The sequence below is a fragment of the Pangasianodon hypophthalmus genome, chromosome 27, assembly GCF_027358585.1.
Source record: "Pangasianodon hypophthalmus isolate fPanHyp1 chromosome 27, fPanHyp1.pri, whole genome shotgun sequence".
NCBI classification, from domain to species: Eukaryota; Metazoa; Chordata; class Actinopteri; order Siluriformes; family Pangasiidae; genus Pangasianodon; species Pangasianodon hypophthalmus.
The window spans coordinates 18,844,454-18,861,087 of record NC_069736.1 but is presented as its reverse complement, the minus strand read 5'-3'; the positions used below and the strand labels follow the sequence as shown (position 1 = coordinate 18,861,087).

The window sequence follows — 16,634 nt, the reverse complement described above, 5'->3', positions numbered from 1 at the left end:
TTTGGGAAACAGCCTAAAGCATGCACACGTCTGACTGTCTCTCAGCGCCGTGATTAAACGCACTGGAGAGAAGATTACAGAGCTTCCACGTGACTCAAATCCTAATCCAACATCTCATCCGGTTTGAGGTTTTTATTCCACTCTCAGGAATCTCACTCTGCATTCTGCTGGGTTCCGTCTTCCGTTTTCCAAATTTATAGCTTCATATTAATGCTCACGTTCTAATACGTTATCGTTTCTATAGTAACAGCTCATTCACAGGGACGTGTACAGCGGACGCTCCACTGATAATAAACAGATTTAAAAACGTGTAATTGCTGATATGTGTTTATCTGACATTTATGGAAGGAGTCTCCAGTGTCAGCGCTTTGTAACAGTCAGACAGAAAGCTGTAATTTTAAGTTTTCCGACATCTTCAGGACAGAAGCTTTATCATTTATTCGTTCAGCTTTATTTATCAGCACTAATACCTTGTTTCTGGAAGTGTTTTATATTTTCTCTTTTTTATTTCTTGGTAAATTGTAAAACAGAGATATATTACATGTTCTATCTACCAACAAATAACTGTTTCTCTTCTCAAAGCAGATGTTTATTACTTTAAAAAAAACTTTAATTCAGTAGTTAAGATGGAGCTCTTTATTTTTGTTCTAGATTTTTGGCTGTTTTTTATTCTTTTTATTCTTTTTTTGAAAATATTGAAGCACTCTCTTGGAAAGAAGTTAACCTGAACTGAATTTCTGAAGTGGCAAATTGAGCCACTTATGGAGGAAAAATGATTAAATAAAGGTATTCTCAGAATGAAATGCTTTTAACTGAAGCCCGAGGCGCTGAAGACGCTGAGGGTTTAAATGTCAGAGTGTAATTAGGCTCCATTACTGTCTATTACTTTAATAATCTTCACTAATGTCAGTCCATTATAGAGCATTTTAATATGAGGTGTTAAAAAACATAATAATTATGAACCTATAGCATGTTTTAACTTTTAAATTAATTATATACATTAGCTTTACAAAGATTTATGCTAGCATTTCTCACAGACTGGATCTGTCTCTGCTGGAAAAAATCTTCAGTCAGAAAAATAAAATGCATTCATGCTGGATGTTGAAATAACACCATAAAAGTTTGAAAAATTTAAAGTTTACTTGATAAATATTCACCCTCTTTCTTTAAACATTCAGAATTAGGACTAGTATTTTCTTAAAAATGATGTTAAACACGGTACACCTGAGTTCATTTCACATCATTTCACAAACAGAGCCGTCGTCGAGACCATCATCATCATCATCAAGTCCAAGTCCAGGACTAGCCGAGAGCGAGTGAGTCTTAAGGGGTCGAGATCAAAATCCTTTATCAAATCCAAGCCTTTACTTCAACTACAGTAGTCAGTTTCATTCACGCATTACGCCAATGATTCAGCTGTTGTCTAGAAGAAGAAGAAGTGATATCTTGTCAAACGTGTGCATGGAAAAAGAAAAGACAACATTATTTTCACAAACTCTCAGGACAAACCAGTGCCCAAGACTGAGACCAGAACAAATGCCAGTGATTACAGAAATACAAAAAAACATCTCGAAATTGAATGAGAGTTTGAGTTCGCAGTGTAGCTTACGTCATTTTTATCAACCTCTATTAAAACTAAAAATCTGCTTGAGAAGGAGTGCAGTGAAGACGCCGTGGGATTTGATTCCGCCATGAGTACGGGAAGCACAGCAGCGCAAAAGCGTGATGAAACTGCGCGTTACTGCGCACAAGCGCTCAGTGTGGACCGAGCTACATGCAGGACTCACTGGCAGTGCAGTGAGGACCAGTTTCAACCGAGCCACAAAAAAACACGACCCAGTAAACGGTGCCGTGCGACCCGAAGTCTCTAGTCCTTTAGCCATGCTCGTAAAATCACTCAGTCCTACACGGCAACAGCAAAGTCTTATAACCTACATTATGTTAACTACATTCCTTTTTTTATGTACAGAGCAGTTTAACTTTATTTTTGAAGAACTATGCATGTGTTTATTAGCCACTGAAATAGCTTTTGATGACTTCAAGTCAGTCACCGTCTTGATGAACACTTTGACGATGGTTTCTGCCTTGAAAAGCTGTTTCTGTGGCTACAAAACACATGGATCGTTCTTCAAAATAAAGTTGAAACATTACAGATAAGATAAGAATGAATGATTACTTCATTCATCTTCAGTAACTGCTCAGTCTGGGTCAAAATGTCTCTGACTTTGGGAAATCTCGTGACTAAAACACCAGATTAGCCGAGTCCTGCTGTCATGAAGACCAAAGAACCGCCTGTGTAGCTTCACGATAACGTTCTGGAGTTTTCTAGAAGCCATGTGACAAAATCTAAGAGCGTTTGGAACATGATGTGGTGTTGACAGTTGTGCAATTTGGTGAAGGCAAAGATTTATATTTTGTGCAAAAACCAAATACAGCCCAACACCCAGATGACGACATTTCTACCATGAAGCACGATGGTGGTAGCATCATGAGACTCGTGAGGAAATGGAAAGCTTGTTGCCATCAGGAGGGCAACGTGAATGGAATCAAATACAAGCAAAGTGCTCGGAACCTTTTCTAGTCATCCTGAGATCTGCGTTTAGCCTGAAATTTTATGCTTAAACAGAAAAAAAACAACACACAAGGCACAAAAAACTGCTAAAAAAAAGCCCAGACTTAAACCCAACTGAAAAGCTGCAGTATGACCCGAACATTTCTGTCCATCAACATTCTCTGTTTAATACTTTCTCAAGACACTGTTTATGAGTAATGCGTGATTAAATAAGTCATAAAACATCAATAAACAACAACAACAACGCCGATCCATTCATAGAATTTTTATTACAAAAAAAAATCATTACGACGTTACGACACAAAGCCATAAAACATCAACACATCACCTCATAATAATAAAACTATAAACACGAAAACTTATTAATCTCCAGAATATAAAACATTTCAATGTTTTGAAATGATCACTAAAAAGCACATAAACGAACAAACAAATAAACAAATAAATAAATAATAGGTGTAATTAGTCATCAACCAATCAAATAATTAATTACTCAACCAGATGCTAATGCAAGTTCAGGTGTTTAAACCTCATTATTCAGATATGAAAAACAAACAAACAAATAAAACTGCTACTAATACGAGGTTTCATATTTAATCCTCATTTGTTAATTGATAAAAAAGAAATAAAAATTTTGAATATTTACAATAAATATCTCTGTAAGACACGAGGCAGATTTTTTTGTTGTGCTTTGCGATATTTCCCTGCTGTTATATGTTTATATATATATATATATATATATGTATATATTCTGCATTACATTCTCAAAAATAAACATCTGTAAATAACACAGTAAGAGAACAGATGTGCAGATATTTCTACAGTTTCAGGACTTTACAGCAGATTTGCCTGAATTGTCGAGTTTCTCTGTAGAACTTTGTTTTGTACAGTTTTTAATGCGTTATACAGAAGCTTATTGCACTCACAGCTTTATCCTTCTTTCTTTCTTTCTTTCGTTATTTATTTAGAATTGTACACATCAGGGAACGTGTTGAACACCGCTAATTTTCTGTTCATCAAACTGTAGAAACGTATTCCAAAAGCTACAACAAAAGGTCCAATTATATACGTTAGTGATGTAAATCTAAATAAAGATACATAAAGAAAAAAAATGAAATATTTCAAACCCCATGTTTTCATCTGTTCATCTATTGAGAATAAATGCAAATATTAAAGAGAAAAATTAACATTCTAACGTGTAAATTATTATTCAGAATAACGGAAAATAAAACTCCAAATCAAATCGCTCTCCTTGTGTATTTGATATTTATAGCAATATATAAACAATACACAGATGAACACAGAATCCACATCAGCGTCACTAACACACACTTTTCTACCTCCCCGTCGTCCCGGTAACGCGTCCCACATCCTGTCACGGTGTAGTTTTTCAAGCTTTATTTTGAACAACAGTGTAAACGTGTTATTTGGTTATTAGCGCTTGTGGTCCAGCACGGAGCTGAAAATGTAAACATGAAAAGTGTTTTATTTTCACATCATCATCACCGAGACGAGGATTTCACAAACACGGATAAGTGTTACACGAATCAACAACGTCACGAAGCAGGTACAGACACAAGGGCAGGGATTCGGCACTTTATGAAGAACGACAAACAAACAAACAAACAAACAGAGACGTAATCTAAGGCGATGTCGGGATTCAGGCAAGGGTCAGGCGACGAACAAACAACGTGAACTAGGGCAGGCAAGAGCAAAGCGAGAAAACCAGAAACGAGATCAAAAGCAGACAGACACTCGATAAACAACGGCTTGGTGTAGACGGGTACAGAAACACAGAACGTTTACTTCACAGCGAGTGAGTGCGGTGAGAGTCCTTATATACTGTGAGTGTGTGATTGAGTCCAGGTGTGTGTGTGTGTGTGTGTGTGTGTGTGTGTGTGTGTGTGATCAGTAATCAGGACAACATGAATGAGAGAGAGTCTGTGCTGGATGGGTGTTGTAGTCCTCGGCGGCCATGTTTGTAGGCCGCACTGTCGTCTGGGAATTTCGGGGATTTCGGCGTTGACGTGACAAACAAGAGTTCGCTAGAGAAACTGATGTGAGCTGATACGGGTGCTAAGATAAACCTCGTAACTCCTCCTGACCTCTTTAAATAGATTTCTATCTTTAACTAGATGGCTAGACTGTTTTCTCATGTTGTTAACAGGAACATCAACATCACACTCTACACAAATTTGACTCCTTTCTACAGAAAAATATAAAGAATTTGGATTTTTTTAACGATAAATTCAAAATTCTAGACTGAATATCGATACCTTACTGATAAATAATGGCACTCTGCCATCTCTACCACCAACTGGAAATAAATTTACCTCTATATCTTACTTAGGACCATCAAAAAATCTGGGTTAAATGCATATATCACACGTTTAAAAATCCAGAGAAGGATGTAAAATACGCTGGATCAACTGGGACAAAATAAAGATGGATGTAAAATACACTCAAGATGGAGAGATAAAGTGGATGAGAAGTTCTCGTGGTCTTCAGGTCTGCTGGTTGCTGATTCTGCCACGGCGGCCGATGAGCGGCAGCGACCTGATCTCGGCTCTGAAGTTGTGGTTGAGCCAGCAGTAGATAAAGGGGTTGTAGCAGGTGGAGCTCATGGCCAGCCAGTGGAAGCTGAAATACACGGCGTTGTTAGCCGGGATCACTTTGCTAGACAGCAGAACCACGTAGCAGTTCAGCGGGAACCAGCAGACGGCGAACACGGCCACCACGGCTATCAGCATCTTCATCGTCATCCTCTTCCTCCGGCGGTGGGCGTAGCTCTGGGCCAGCGTCACGTCGCCGATGGCATTGCGAGCCCACAGCTTTTTTGCCATGACAACGTAAGCAATGGTGATTATTGCCAACGGCAACACATAGAGCAGGACAAAGGTAGCGAGATCCAGGTACTTCCAGAAGAGGTCAGATGGCTGAGGGAAGCTGGGCAGACAAACCGTCCTCACGTTCCCCTCGCTGTGGTGAGAATGAGGGAGAGAAAGAACGAGAAAGAAAACTAATATAAATGAACTAATTTCTATACGTACTGCACTCAAATCAAGCACACACACACACACACACACAGGTGAAAAGGTTGAATCTAGAACCCGTAACAGTCCTTTGGCTTGTCCCTGTGGAGGAACAGTTAAAACTTCTACAAAGAACCTTACAATGAAGACTTTAAGAAGCTAAGAACCTTAGCTTAGATGGAAGACTTCTAAGATTAAACTCCCTTAAAAGTTCTGTTTAGACTGAGTTCTGAAAGGAATCCTTAACTTATCTGAAGATCTGTTCAAAAACATCTCCATGTAGCACTTTGAAGGGTTCTTTGGTTTCTCCCTTTAGGAGAAAGTTTCTTTATGACACTATAAGAGAGGGTTTCCCTTTCAAAAAGTGCTCCATATAGAATTGCTAGAACCATTAACTTTCTAAAGAACCTTGAGAGAAGTTCTATCTAGATGGCTAAAGGGTCTTTAGGAGAACACTTACAGTTTGTATGTAGAACTCGACAGCAGACTGGTTCTCTTTCAAAAAAGGTTTCATGTCCAGCTATATGCTAAAACCATTAACTATCCACAGAACCCTGAGTAAAAAGGTTCCTTCTGTTTGTTCCTCTTCAGAAAGTTGTAAAAAAGCTCCTGTAGGATACTAAGAACAATTTTATAAAGAATTTAAAAAGCTTTTTTAAAGAACCCTTGAAGGTCCCCTTTCCTATGAGAGCAGGTCTGCAGTCTGATTGTGTTCCATTAGGAGAACAAATTTTGGAACCCAGCAACACAATGAGCTTTTCTCAGCAGGATGGAGTCCATGGAGTGAAAATTGTTCATCATCTTTAAAAGCTTTTTGTTGAGTGAATGCTTGCGTTGGATTGCTGTGGCACTCAAAGAGGTCTGGTGCTATGAAATTATGCTGGTCTTGGCGATCTTTAGTGAAGACAGGACTGAAATATCAGCCTGGATTGCAGCACTAATGTGTGTGTGTGTGTGTGTGTTCCTGCCCTCTGTGTCCTGTGTGTGTGGTCTCATATGCTGAGCCGTGTGTTTTAGCTGTGTGTTTGACACTTCTGTTTTTTCCCATCAGCCCTCTGTGATTATTGGAATTGGTTTGCTTCACATAAGTGCACACTTGCATCCTGAACCTCACTTCCACACCTGCAGCTTCTCGGTCCTCAACGTTCTTTTCTTTTCTGGTCACAATAAAATATGGTGCCCTTTCAGATCAGCTTTATGGAGTGAGACAGCAATTACAGCCAATTTTTCTCGCTCTCGCGGATACTCAGCGCGTTGGCAGCACGGTAACTAAGCGCTGACCCACACTGAGCTCTCAACAACCTGAAGCTCAAATCTCTCACACACACCTGACAAAACAAAAGCTGTGTTTCCTTTCTGCATTGTAAATCAGCAATAATCAGGTTTATACCACAGCGCAGTAGAATTCTGGATTCTGATTGACCAGAAGGTGTTGAATAATTTTCTAGAACAGCAGCTCTGACAGTAGCGCAGCTGCAAATCACAGGTTTATGTTAATGCATTCGTTCTAATACATTTCTAATATGTTTCTATAGTAACAGCTCATACACAGGGACTTGTACATCACACGTGTTAAAAAACATGTGGAAGGAGTCTCCAGTGTCAGCGCTTTGTAACAGTTAGAGGTAAAGCTGTAACTTTTCCGACATCTTCAGGACAGAGGAGTTTACGCTTCTTTGCTGCATTTTTCGTCTTACTAACGTCAAGAGGGAGGACAAAACATTTTACAACATTAAATGTAACAATAAATGGCTAAGAATTATGATGACATGTTCTTTACTAAAAAAACTGTAATCTTTGGCAAATTGCTGTGGTATAAAAGAAATAAAACACTGCTGCAGGAAAATAATCAGCTTCTGGATGGGAAGAGTAACTCCGCTTCATCACTGCACCCCGTCACTACTGGTCGCTAGTGGGTGGTACCATCCAGAGGCTGGTTGCCATGGTTTTATTGGTAGTTCCTGGGTAGTGCAGTAGGTATAGAACATGTGCAAAACCTCCAAAATGCCCTTCGAGTCTCACCAGCTGGCTGTGGACCAGGAACTGGTTAGTTAAAGTTAAACTTGGCTTGTTAAATCCCGCCGACTTTGCGTCACTTTGTCATGTGGAGTCACGAACATGTTGAGGATAAAGATCACCGGAAGTCAGACGTTCCTCACCCGATCTCGAAGCGCAGCAGGGTTTGATAGATGGCATGCGGAAGAGAGAAACATGTGGCCATCAACCAGATCACCCCAACCCAGACCACGCCCTGGAGGCGGGACATCCTCTGCTTCATCGGGTGCAGCACCACCTGCAGGCAGAATGCACCAATCAGAAAACAGAATGGCCTTCGTAATTAGCCAGTAAAGGAGGTGTGGCTTCTGTGTCAGTCTCAGTGAAGGAGGTGTGGCTTCTGTGTCAGTCTCAGTAAAGGAGGTGTGGCTTCTGTGTCAGTCTCAGTAAAGGGGGTGTGGCCTCTCACTCTCTAAAGACAGATTAGACAGTCTATAAAAGAGAGAAGGTCCAGTGCTGTGTAGAATAAAATGTTTATTAATTTTTTTGTAATTTATGTTTATAAATGTTTATTCCTTCAGGAGAAAAGGATATTTACAGTAGAATATTACAAAGATCCCGAGAGAGAGAGAGAGAGAGAGAGTGTGTGCGTGTGTGTGTGTGTGTGTTTTCACCTGGTGTCGGTCAATGGCAATAGCGACGAGTGTGAACACAGACACGTGGACGGAGCAGTACTGAGCAAAACGGCTCACATGACACATCGCCTTTCCAAACACCCAGGTACTGTAGATGAAGCGCACCTGCACACACACACACACACACACACGCCAAACAAATTTGGGAAATTACATTGAAAATGCAAAAATCTTGGATCATCAATCAACATCTCCATCATCACAATCACTATCATCACCATCACCACCATCACTATCATCATCATCACCATCATCACTATCATCAACACCATCATCATCATCATCACCATCATCACCATCACTATCATCAACACCATCATCATCATCATCACCATCATCACCATCACTATCATCAACACCATCATCATCATCATAATTACCATCATCACCATCATCACCATCACTATCATCAACACCATCATCACCATCACTATCATCAACACCATCATCATCATCATAATTACCATCATCACCATCATCACCATCACCAACACCATCATCACCATCACTATCATCAACACCATCATCACCATCACTATCAACACCATCATCATCATCATAATTACCATCATCACCATCATAATTACCATCATCACCATCATCACCATCATAATTACCATCGTCATCATCATCATTACCATCACTATCATCAACACCATCATCATCATCATAATTACCATCGTCATCATCACCATCATCATTATCATCATTATCATAATTACCATCATCATCGTCACCATCATCATCATCACCGTCACCATCATCATCATCATAATTACCATCATCATCGTCACCATCATCATCATCACCGTCACCATCATCATCATCATAATTACCATCATCATCGTCACCATCATCATCATCATCGTCACCATCATCATCATCATCATCGCCATCATCACCATCACCATCATCATAATTACCATCATCATCATCATCATCACCATCACCATCACCATCATCATCATCACCATCATCACCATCACCATCATCACCATCATCATTATCATCACCATCACCATCACCATCATCACCATCATCACCATCATCATCATAATTACCATCATCATCATCATCATCACCATCACCATCATCATAATTACCATCATCACCATCATTGCTGTCCCGTGTGGTGTGTAGGTAAAGTCCGGGGCTCAGCTTGTGCTCACCAGTGTGAAGGGTGTGTTGAGGAGGGTGATGAGGATGTCAGCGATGGCCAGGTTCATGATGAAGACTCCGGTGACCGAGTGCATGCGCTTGCTCTTCATCACCACGTGACACACCACTGCGTTCCCGAACAGAGAGATGATGATGATGATGGAGTAGGAGACTGAGAGCAGCGCGCGCACCATCGGCTTGTGCGCCTCGGCTTGGTCTCGCGCGCCGCTCTCCCCCCCACCATCCTCCACCGAGAAGTTCCAGAGCGCAGAGAGGAAATCCACTGAGCTGTTATCCAGAGACATCACTGACTGACTGACTGCTTCACCAGACTGAACAAGCACAGCAAGTGTGTGTGTGTGTGTGTGTGTGTGTGTGTGTGTGTGTGTGTGTGAGAGAGAGAGAGAGAGAGAGAGAGAGAGAGATTGTTCTGTGCGTGCGCATGAGATTTTCCATTCATGATTAAAGTACTGATGAATTAGTATCATGAAATACATATATTACAAATTTTATATTTTTGTAACATTTTATATTTTAGACATTTCTATTGTATTTTTATTTTCCTAAATTTCTGCTTCTTCCCTTGTGCTGTTTTTAATTTAACTTTTTTTTTCTTGGCAAAAAAATCTTCCAGTGATTCCTAAAACAGAAAAAGAAAAATAAGGGTTCTTCCTGGGTTCTCAAGTTCCAGTAGGGTTCTACTCAGAACGCAGAAGGTACTTTCAGGTCTCTCTCTCTCTTTCTCTCTCTTTCTCTCTCTCTCTCTCTCTCTCTCTGAAGGTGAAAAAAGAAGGTGTGAGAGAACATGTGAGAGGACGTGAGAGAGAATGTGTGAGATAACATGTGAGAGAAGGTGAAAGAGAATGTGAGAGAGAAGGTGTGAGAGAATGTGCGAAAGAGTGTGTGAGAGAACCTGTGAGAGAATGTGTGAGAAAAGGTGTGAGAGAACTTGTGAGAGAACGTGTGAGAGAAGGTGTGTGAGAGAAGGTGTGTGAGAGAAGGTGTGAGAGAACGTGTGAGAGAACATGTGAGAGAACATGTGAGAGAACCTGTGAGAGAAGGTGTGAGAGAATGTGTGAGAGAAGGTGTGAGAGAAGGTGTGAGAGAAGGTATGAGAGAACGTGTGAGAGAAAGTGCGTGAGAAGGTGTGAGAGAGAACGTGTGTGAGAGAAGGTGTGTGAGAGAAGGTGTGAGAGAACGTGTGAGAGAGAACGTGTGAGAGAGAACGTGTGTGAGAAGGTGTGAGAACGTGTGTGAGAACGTGTGAGAGAAGGTGTGAGAGAGAAGGTGTGAGAGAACGTGTGTGAGAACGTGTGTGAGAACCTGTGAGAGAAGGTGTGAGAGAGAAGGTGTGAGAGAAGGTGTGAGAGAACGTGTGTGAGAACGTGTGAGAGAACCTGTGAGAGAGAAGGTGTGTGAGAGAAGGTGTGAGAGAGAACGTGTGAGAGAACGTGTGTGAGAGAACCTGTGAGAGAACCTGTGAGAGAACCTGTGAGAGAAGGTGTGAGAGAAGGTGTGAGAGAACGTGTGTGAGAACGTGTGTGAGAACGTGTGAGAGAAGGTGTGAGAGAGAAGGTGTGAGAGAACGTGTGAGAGAACGTGTGTGAGAGAACGTGTGAGAGAACGTGTGTGAGAGAACCTGTGAGAGAAGGTGTGAGAGAAGGTGTGAGAGAGAACCTGTGAGAGAAGGTGTGAGAGAACGTGTGTGAGAGAACCTGTGAGAGAAGGTGTGAGAGAGAACCTGTGAGAGAACGTGTGAGAGAACGTGTGTGAGAGAACGTGTGAGAGAACGTGTGTGAGAGAACCTGTGAGAGAAGGTGTGAGAGAAGGTGTGAGAGAAGGTGTGAGAGAAGGTGTGTGAGAAGGTGTGAGAGAAGGTGAAAGCTCTCATTAAATCCACACTGTGATTTTAAAGCAGGCAGAAACTCTCAGTCTCACACGTTATCAGCACTATAATCTACACCAGTGTGGTGTGTCTCAGTCTGACGTAAAGCAGAGACTTATTTCCTCTAACAGCGTGTCTCTGAGTGTTTTATTCCTCTCACACCACAGCAACTGTTCCTCTAACAGCGTGTCTCTGAGTGTTTTATTCCTCTCACACCACAGCAACTGTTCCTCTAACAGCGTGTCTCTGAGTGTTTTATTCCTCTCACACCACAGCAACTGTTCCTCTAACAGCGTGTCTCTGAGTGTTTTATTCCTCTCACACCACAGCAACTGTTCCTCTAACAGCGTGTCTCTGAGTGTTTTATTCCTCTCACACCACAGCAACTGTTCCTCTAACAGCGTGTCTCTGAGTGTTTTATTCCTCTCACACCACAGCAACTGTTCCTCTAACAGCGTGTCTCTGAGTGTTTTATTCCTCTCACACCACAGCAACTGTTCCTCTAACAGCGTGTCTCTGAGTGTTTTATTCCTCTCACACCACAGCAACTGTTCCTCTAACAGCGTGTCTCTGAGTGTTTTATTCCTCTCACACCACAGCAACTGTTCCTCTAACAGCGTGTCTCTGAGTGTTTTATTCCTCTCACACCACAGCAACTGTTCCTCTAACAGCGTGTCTCTGAGTGTTTTATTCCTCTCACACCACAGCAACTGTTCCTCTAACAGCGTGTCTCTGAGTGTTTTATTCCTCTCACACCACAGCAACTGTTCCTCTAACAGCGTGTCTCTGAGTGTTTTATTCCTCTCACACCACAGCAACTGTTCCTCTAACAGCGTGTCTCTGAGTGTTTTATTCCTCTCACACCACAGCAACTGACCAACAATTACAACTATTCATTTGTGTCATACTTTTGTCCATTTACAGTTACATTTAATAATAGAATAGTGGAACGCCTGTGAGACAAGTTCCTGTTGTCACTTACGTTATAGCAGCTATAAACAGTCGTTCCCTCACCAGCGTCTCTTTTCTCTCTCTCTCTCTTACAGTTACAGCTTTACCTCTGACTGTTACAACGCGCTGACACTGGAGACTCCTTCCATAAACGTCACATAAACAGGAAACTTATCAGTGACTACACACGTCTTTTGTGAATGAGCTGTTACTATAGAAACGATAACGTATTAGTGATGTAGGATAATGATCAGTTAATGAATAATTACTGCGTGAAGCTGAAATGTATTTTATATAATGTGTTATTAATTAGGTATGAGATTGAGATTATAATAAAAGTTGAATAAATAAATAGAGTTTAGACTCAGTGCTGCTCTGTTACACTTTATACTCAAGCTGCGTAATTAATCGATTTACTGATTTTTACTCATCAGGTAATAAATATTTAGAAGTTATGTTTAATTACTGAACAGTGTATTATTCATTAACCTTAAATAACGTGTTAGTAAATCTCCTTTATTCCTTCTCTCTCGCTCTCTCTCTCGCTCGCTCTCTCTCTCGCTCTCTCTCTCGCTCGCTCTCTCTCTCGCTCTCTCTCGCTCTCTCTCGCTCGCTCTCTCTCTCGCTCTCTCTCTCGCTCTCTCTCTCTCTCGCTCTCTCTCTCGCTCGCTCTCTCTCGCTCGCTCTCTCTCTCGCTCGCTCTCGCTCGCTCTCTCTCGCTCGCTCTCTCTCGCTCGCTCTCCACTCAGTGCCTCTGTACCTCGTTATAACCAGATTGGAGAAGGTCGCACTGTCTCATTTACACACAAAATCACCCACGTAAGTATATGTGTGTGTGTGAGTGTGTTAGTGTGTGAGTGTGTGTGTGTGTGTGTGTGTGTGTAGCATTAAATGACACTAGTCCTCCCGGATACAGTTACACACATCAGCCCAGTCTGACTGGCAGAGGAGGAGGTGTCGCAGTTATTTATAAAGATAATCTAAACGTCACATAAAGACCTCATCATAAATTCAACACGTTTGAAGTTCTTTATACCAACACAACATACGAAGCCACTAAAAATAAGTCTACCCGGTCGATGGGGCTACTTATTATTTACAGACCTCCAGGGTCATATTCTGAATTCCTTTGTGAATTTGCGGATTTCATCTCTAACCTGGTTGTTTCTTTAGACAAGGCATTAATTGTTGGAGACTTTAATATTCATTTTGATAATCCAGAAGAACCTCTGAGAAAGCAGTTGTGTCCATTCTAGATTCAGTCGAGGTTAATCTGAATGTAATAGGACCCACTCACACTTACACAGGAATAACATTCATGAAATGTATCAGTCAGGATTTAGGCCTCATCATAGCACAGAGACAGCGCTGGTTAAAGTGGTAAATGACCTACTACTGGCCTCTGATCAGGGTTGTGTCTCCTTGCTGGTGCTGCTTGACCTTAGTGCAGCTTTTGATACCATTGATCATGCTATTCTCCTCGATAGACTAGAAAATGTAGTAGGCATTAAGGGAACGGCCCTTTCCTGGCTCAGGTCTTATTTGACTGATCGTTATCAGTTTTTTAGATAAAATAGTAAATAGTAAATAAATGTGAATGGTGACTTCTCTTCTCATACTAAGGTAAAGTTTGGTGTTCCACAGGGCTCTGTTTTAGGGCCAGTGCTCTTTTCTCTATATATGCTACCTCTGGGTAAAATTATTCATAAACATGGTATTAGCTTCCACTGTTACTCTGATGACACACAGTTGTATGTTTCAGCAAAGCCAGATGACAGACACCAGCTTAATAAAGTTGAGGAATGTGTAAAAGACATTAGAAACTGGATGCTTATTAACTTTCTCTTACTTAATTTTGACAAGACAGAAGTGCTTGTACTAGGACCACATGCAGCTAGAAGTAAGCTTTCTGATTACATAATAACTCTGGATGGCCTTTCTGTTTCATCATGTGCAGCAGTAAAAGACCTTGGTGTGATTATCGACTCTAGTCTTTCATTTGAAGCTCATGTAGATAATATAACTAGGATTGCTTTCTTTCATCTCAGAAATATAGCTAAGAAAGAAACATAATGTTAATACATGATGCAGAAAAACTAGTTCATGCTTTTGTTACCTCTAGGTTGGATTATTGTGACGCCTTACTGTCTGGATGTTCCAGTAGGAGCATAAATAAGCTCCAGTTAGTCCAGAATGCAGCAGCGAGAGTCCTTACTAGAATCAGAAGATATGACCACATCACCCCTATCTTATCCACACTGCATTGGCTCCCAGTCAAATTTCGTATTGATTATAAAATACTACTATTGACCTATAAAGCACTGAATGGTCTCACGCCACAGTACCTGAGTGAACTTTTGGTCTTTTATGATCCGTCATGCCTACTTCGATCAAAAGGTGCAGGCTATTTGTTGGTACCTCGAATAGAGCGTGCTACAGCTGGGGGTAGAGCTTTCTCTTACAAAGCCCCACAGTTATGAAATAGCCTTAGTGTTAGTGTTCGGGACTCAGACACAGTCTCAGTGTTTAAGTCTCGGCTGAAAACATATTTGTTTTGTCAAGCCTTTTGTGAATAGTTTTCTTAGGTACAGGGGCAGGTCTGGAGGGTTCACAGGCATAGAGTGTTGTGGTGAACTGGGATGTTTGGATGCTGTCGCCCCCCCACTCTCACACGTTCACTCAGGTGTGTTGATGGTGGAGAGGCTGCTGCTTTATGTCCCAGGACTCCCTCATGTCTGTGTTAGCTTCTGGCTCTCCCTTTTAGTTATGCTGTCATAGCTAGTCCTGCCGGAGTCCCTGCTTGCTCTCTGCATGCAAAGTACATTGTCCTTAACCATTACATGACAGTTAGCATACATAACAATCTCTCCCTCTCTCTCTCTCTCTCTCTCTCTCTGTCGAGCTACACATGCTACACCTGAGATGCCAGTGATCCTGACCCCTTCTGCTCTCTGGACCTGCCTGATGCCCTGCTTCTACTTGGAGATCTCATCACTTGGAAACCACTCGCTGCTGCTGAGGATGATCTCCAACATGAACAGCCTGAAGATCACTGAGATTACTGTGGATGGTACCACTTAGAAACCATGAAGATGACTTTAGGACTGCAATTGCCATGAACAGTTCTGCGCTCAAGTGTCCATCAGTGAACAGTTGATAACATCAACAAAACAGACTTCATGTGAAAACTGTAATGAATTTCCTGGTTACACAACTGCACTATTTGTCCATGTAGTACACAATAATAGAAGGGAATGATTTATAATCGCACTATCGGGTGTCACCCAGATGAGGATGGTTCCCTTTTGAGTCTGGTTCCTCTCAAGGTTTCTTCCTCATATCGTCTCAGGGAGTTTTTCCTCACCACCGTCTCCTCTGGCTTCTCATTAGGGATAAATTCATACATTTAAAATTTATATCCTGGATTTATATATTTCTGTAAAGCTGCTGTGTGACAATGTCCATTGCTAAAAGCACTATACAAATAAAACTGAATTGAATTGAATGGTGTGTGTGTGTGTTACATTATGTGGGTCACTGTCTCATTTACATATAAATCACCCGCATAAGCGTGTGTGTGTCTGTTACATTATGTGGGTCATACTGTCTCGTTTACATATAAATCACCTACGTAGGTGTGAACGTGTGTGTGTGTGTGTGTGTTAGTGTGTGTGAGCATTACATTACATGGGTTTTTTCAGTCTCACTATAGTAGCAGCACACACTTGAACCTGCAGCACCACCTAGAGGCCAAAATTTACACACAACCACAATTATTACCTGTCTTTCTATCTGTCTCCCTCATTCTGTCTCTGTCTGTGTCTCTCTCTCATTCTCTCTCCCTCTCTCTGTCTCTGTCTCTCTCCATCATATTTTTTGGGTCAAAGATTCCATCACACCATTCTATCAGTCAGAATCATTTGTTTAAATTGTTTTAAAGCATAAATGCAGTCATTTTAATTTAAATTCTTTGTGGCTTGATTTTCTCCCATAGACAGCTCTCTGGTCTTCATGTTGGTTTATCCTTTTTAACAACAAATGCAGTCTTCACAGATGAAACCCAGCGCTCAAACCAAGAGTAGATATTCAGAGCTATTAATTGTTTAAACAGTCAATCTAACAGGAAGTATCAGGAAATTAAAGCTGAAATTCTGATCTATCATCTCATATTCATCTTTTAATGGCAATGTCTTCAGTTTATAACAAAAACTAAAGAACTGGCCTTGCTGTTCCAATACTTTATGTGTTTATGGATTGGAAGACTGGATTAACCTTTTGTTTTTAATATGTTTATTTGTTTTTTGCTTTTCTTTTTATTTTTTGAAGACTGATGATATAAAATAAAA

At 41.1% G+C, this 16,634-nt stretch overlaps 1 protein-coding gene across 1 annotated transcript; it reads right to left on the bottom strand.

The window, feature by feature from the left end:
- Window positions 1–2,946: 2,946 nt before the first annotated feature.
- Window positions 2,947–9,865, bottom strand: gpr83 (G protein-coupled receptor 83). The gene is made up of 4 exons (XM_034300963.2): window positions 9,464–9,865; window positions 8,274–8,399; window positions 7,764–7,897; window positions 2,947–5,551 (listed from the first exon to the last, which is right to left on the bottom strand). The coding sequence occupies exons 1-4, from the start codon at window positions 9,755–9,757 to the stop codon at window positions 5,077–5,079; spliced, it is 1,029 nt and encodes a 342-aa protein (XP_034156854.1). The 5' UTR covers window positions 9,758–9,865; the 3' UTR covers window positions 2,947–5,076.
- Window positions 9,866–16,634: the final 6,769 nt, after the last annotated feature.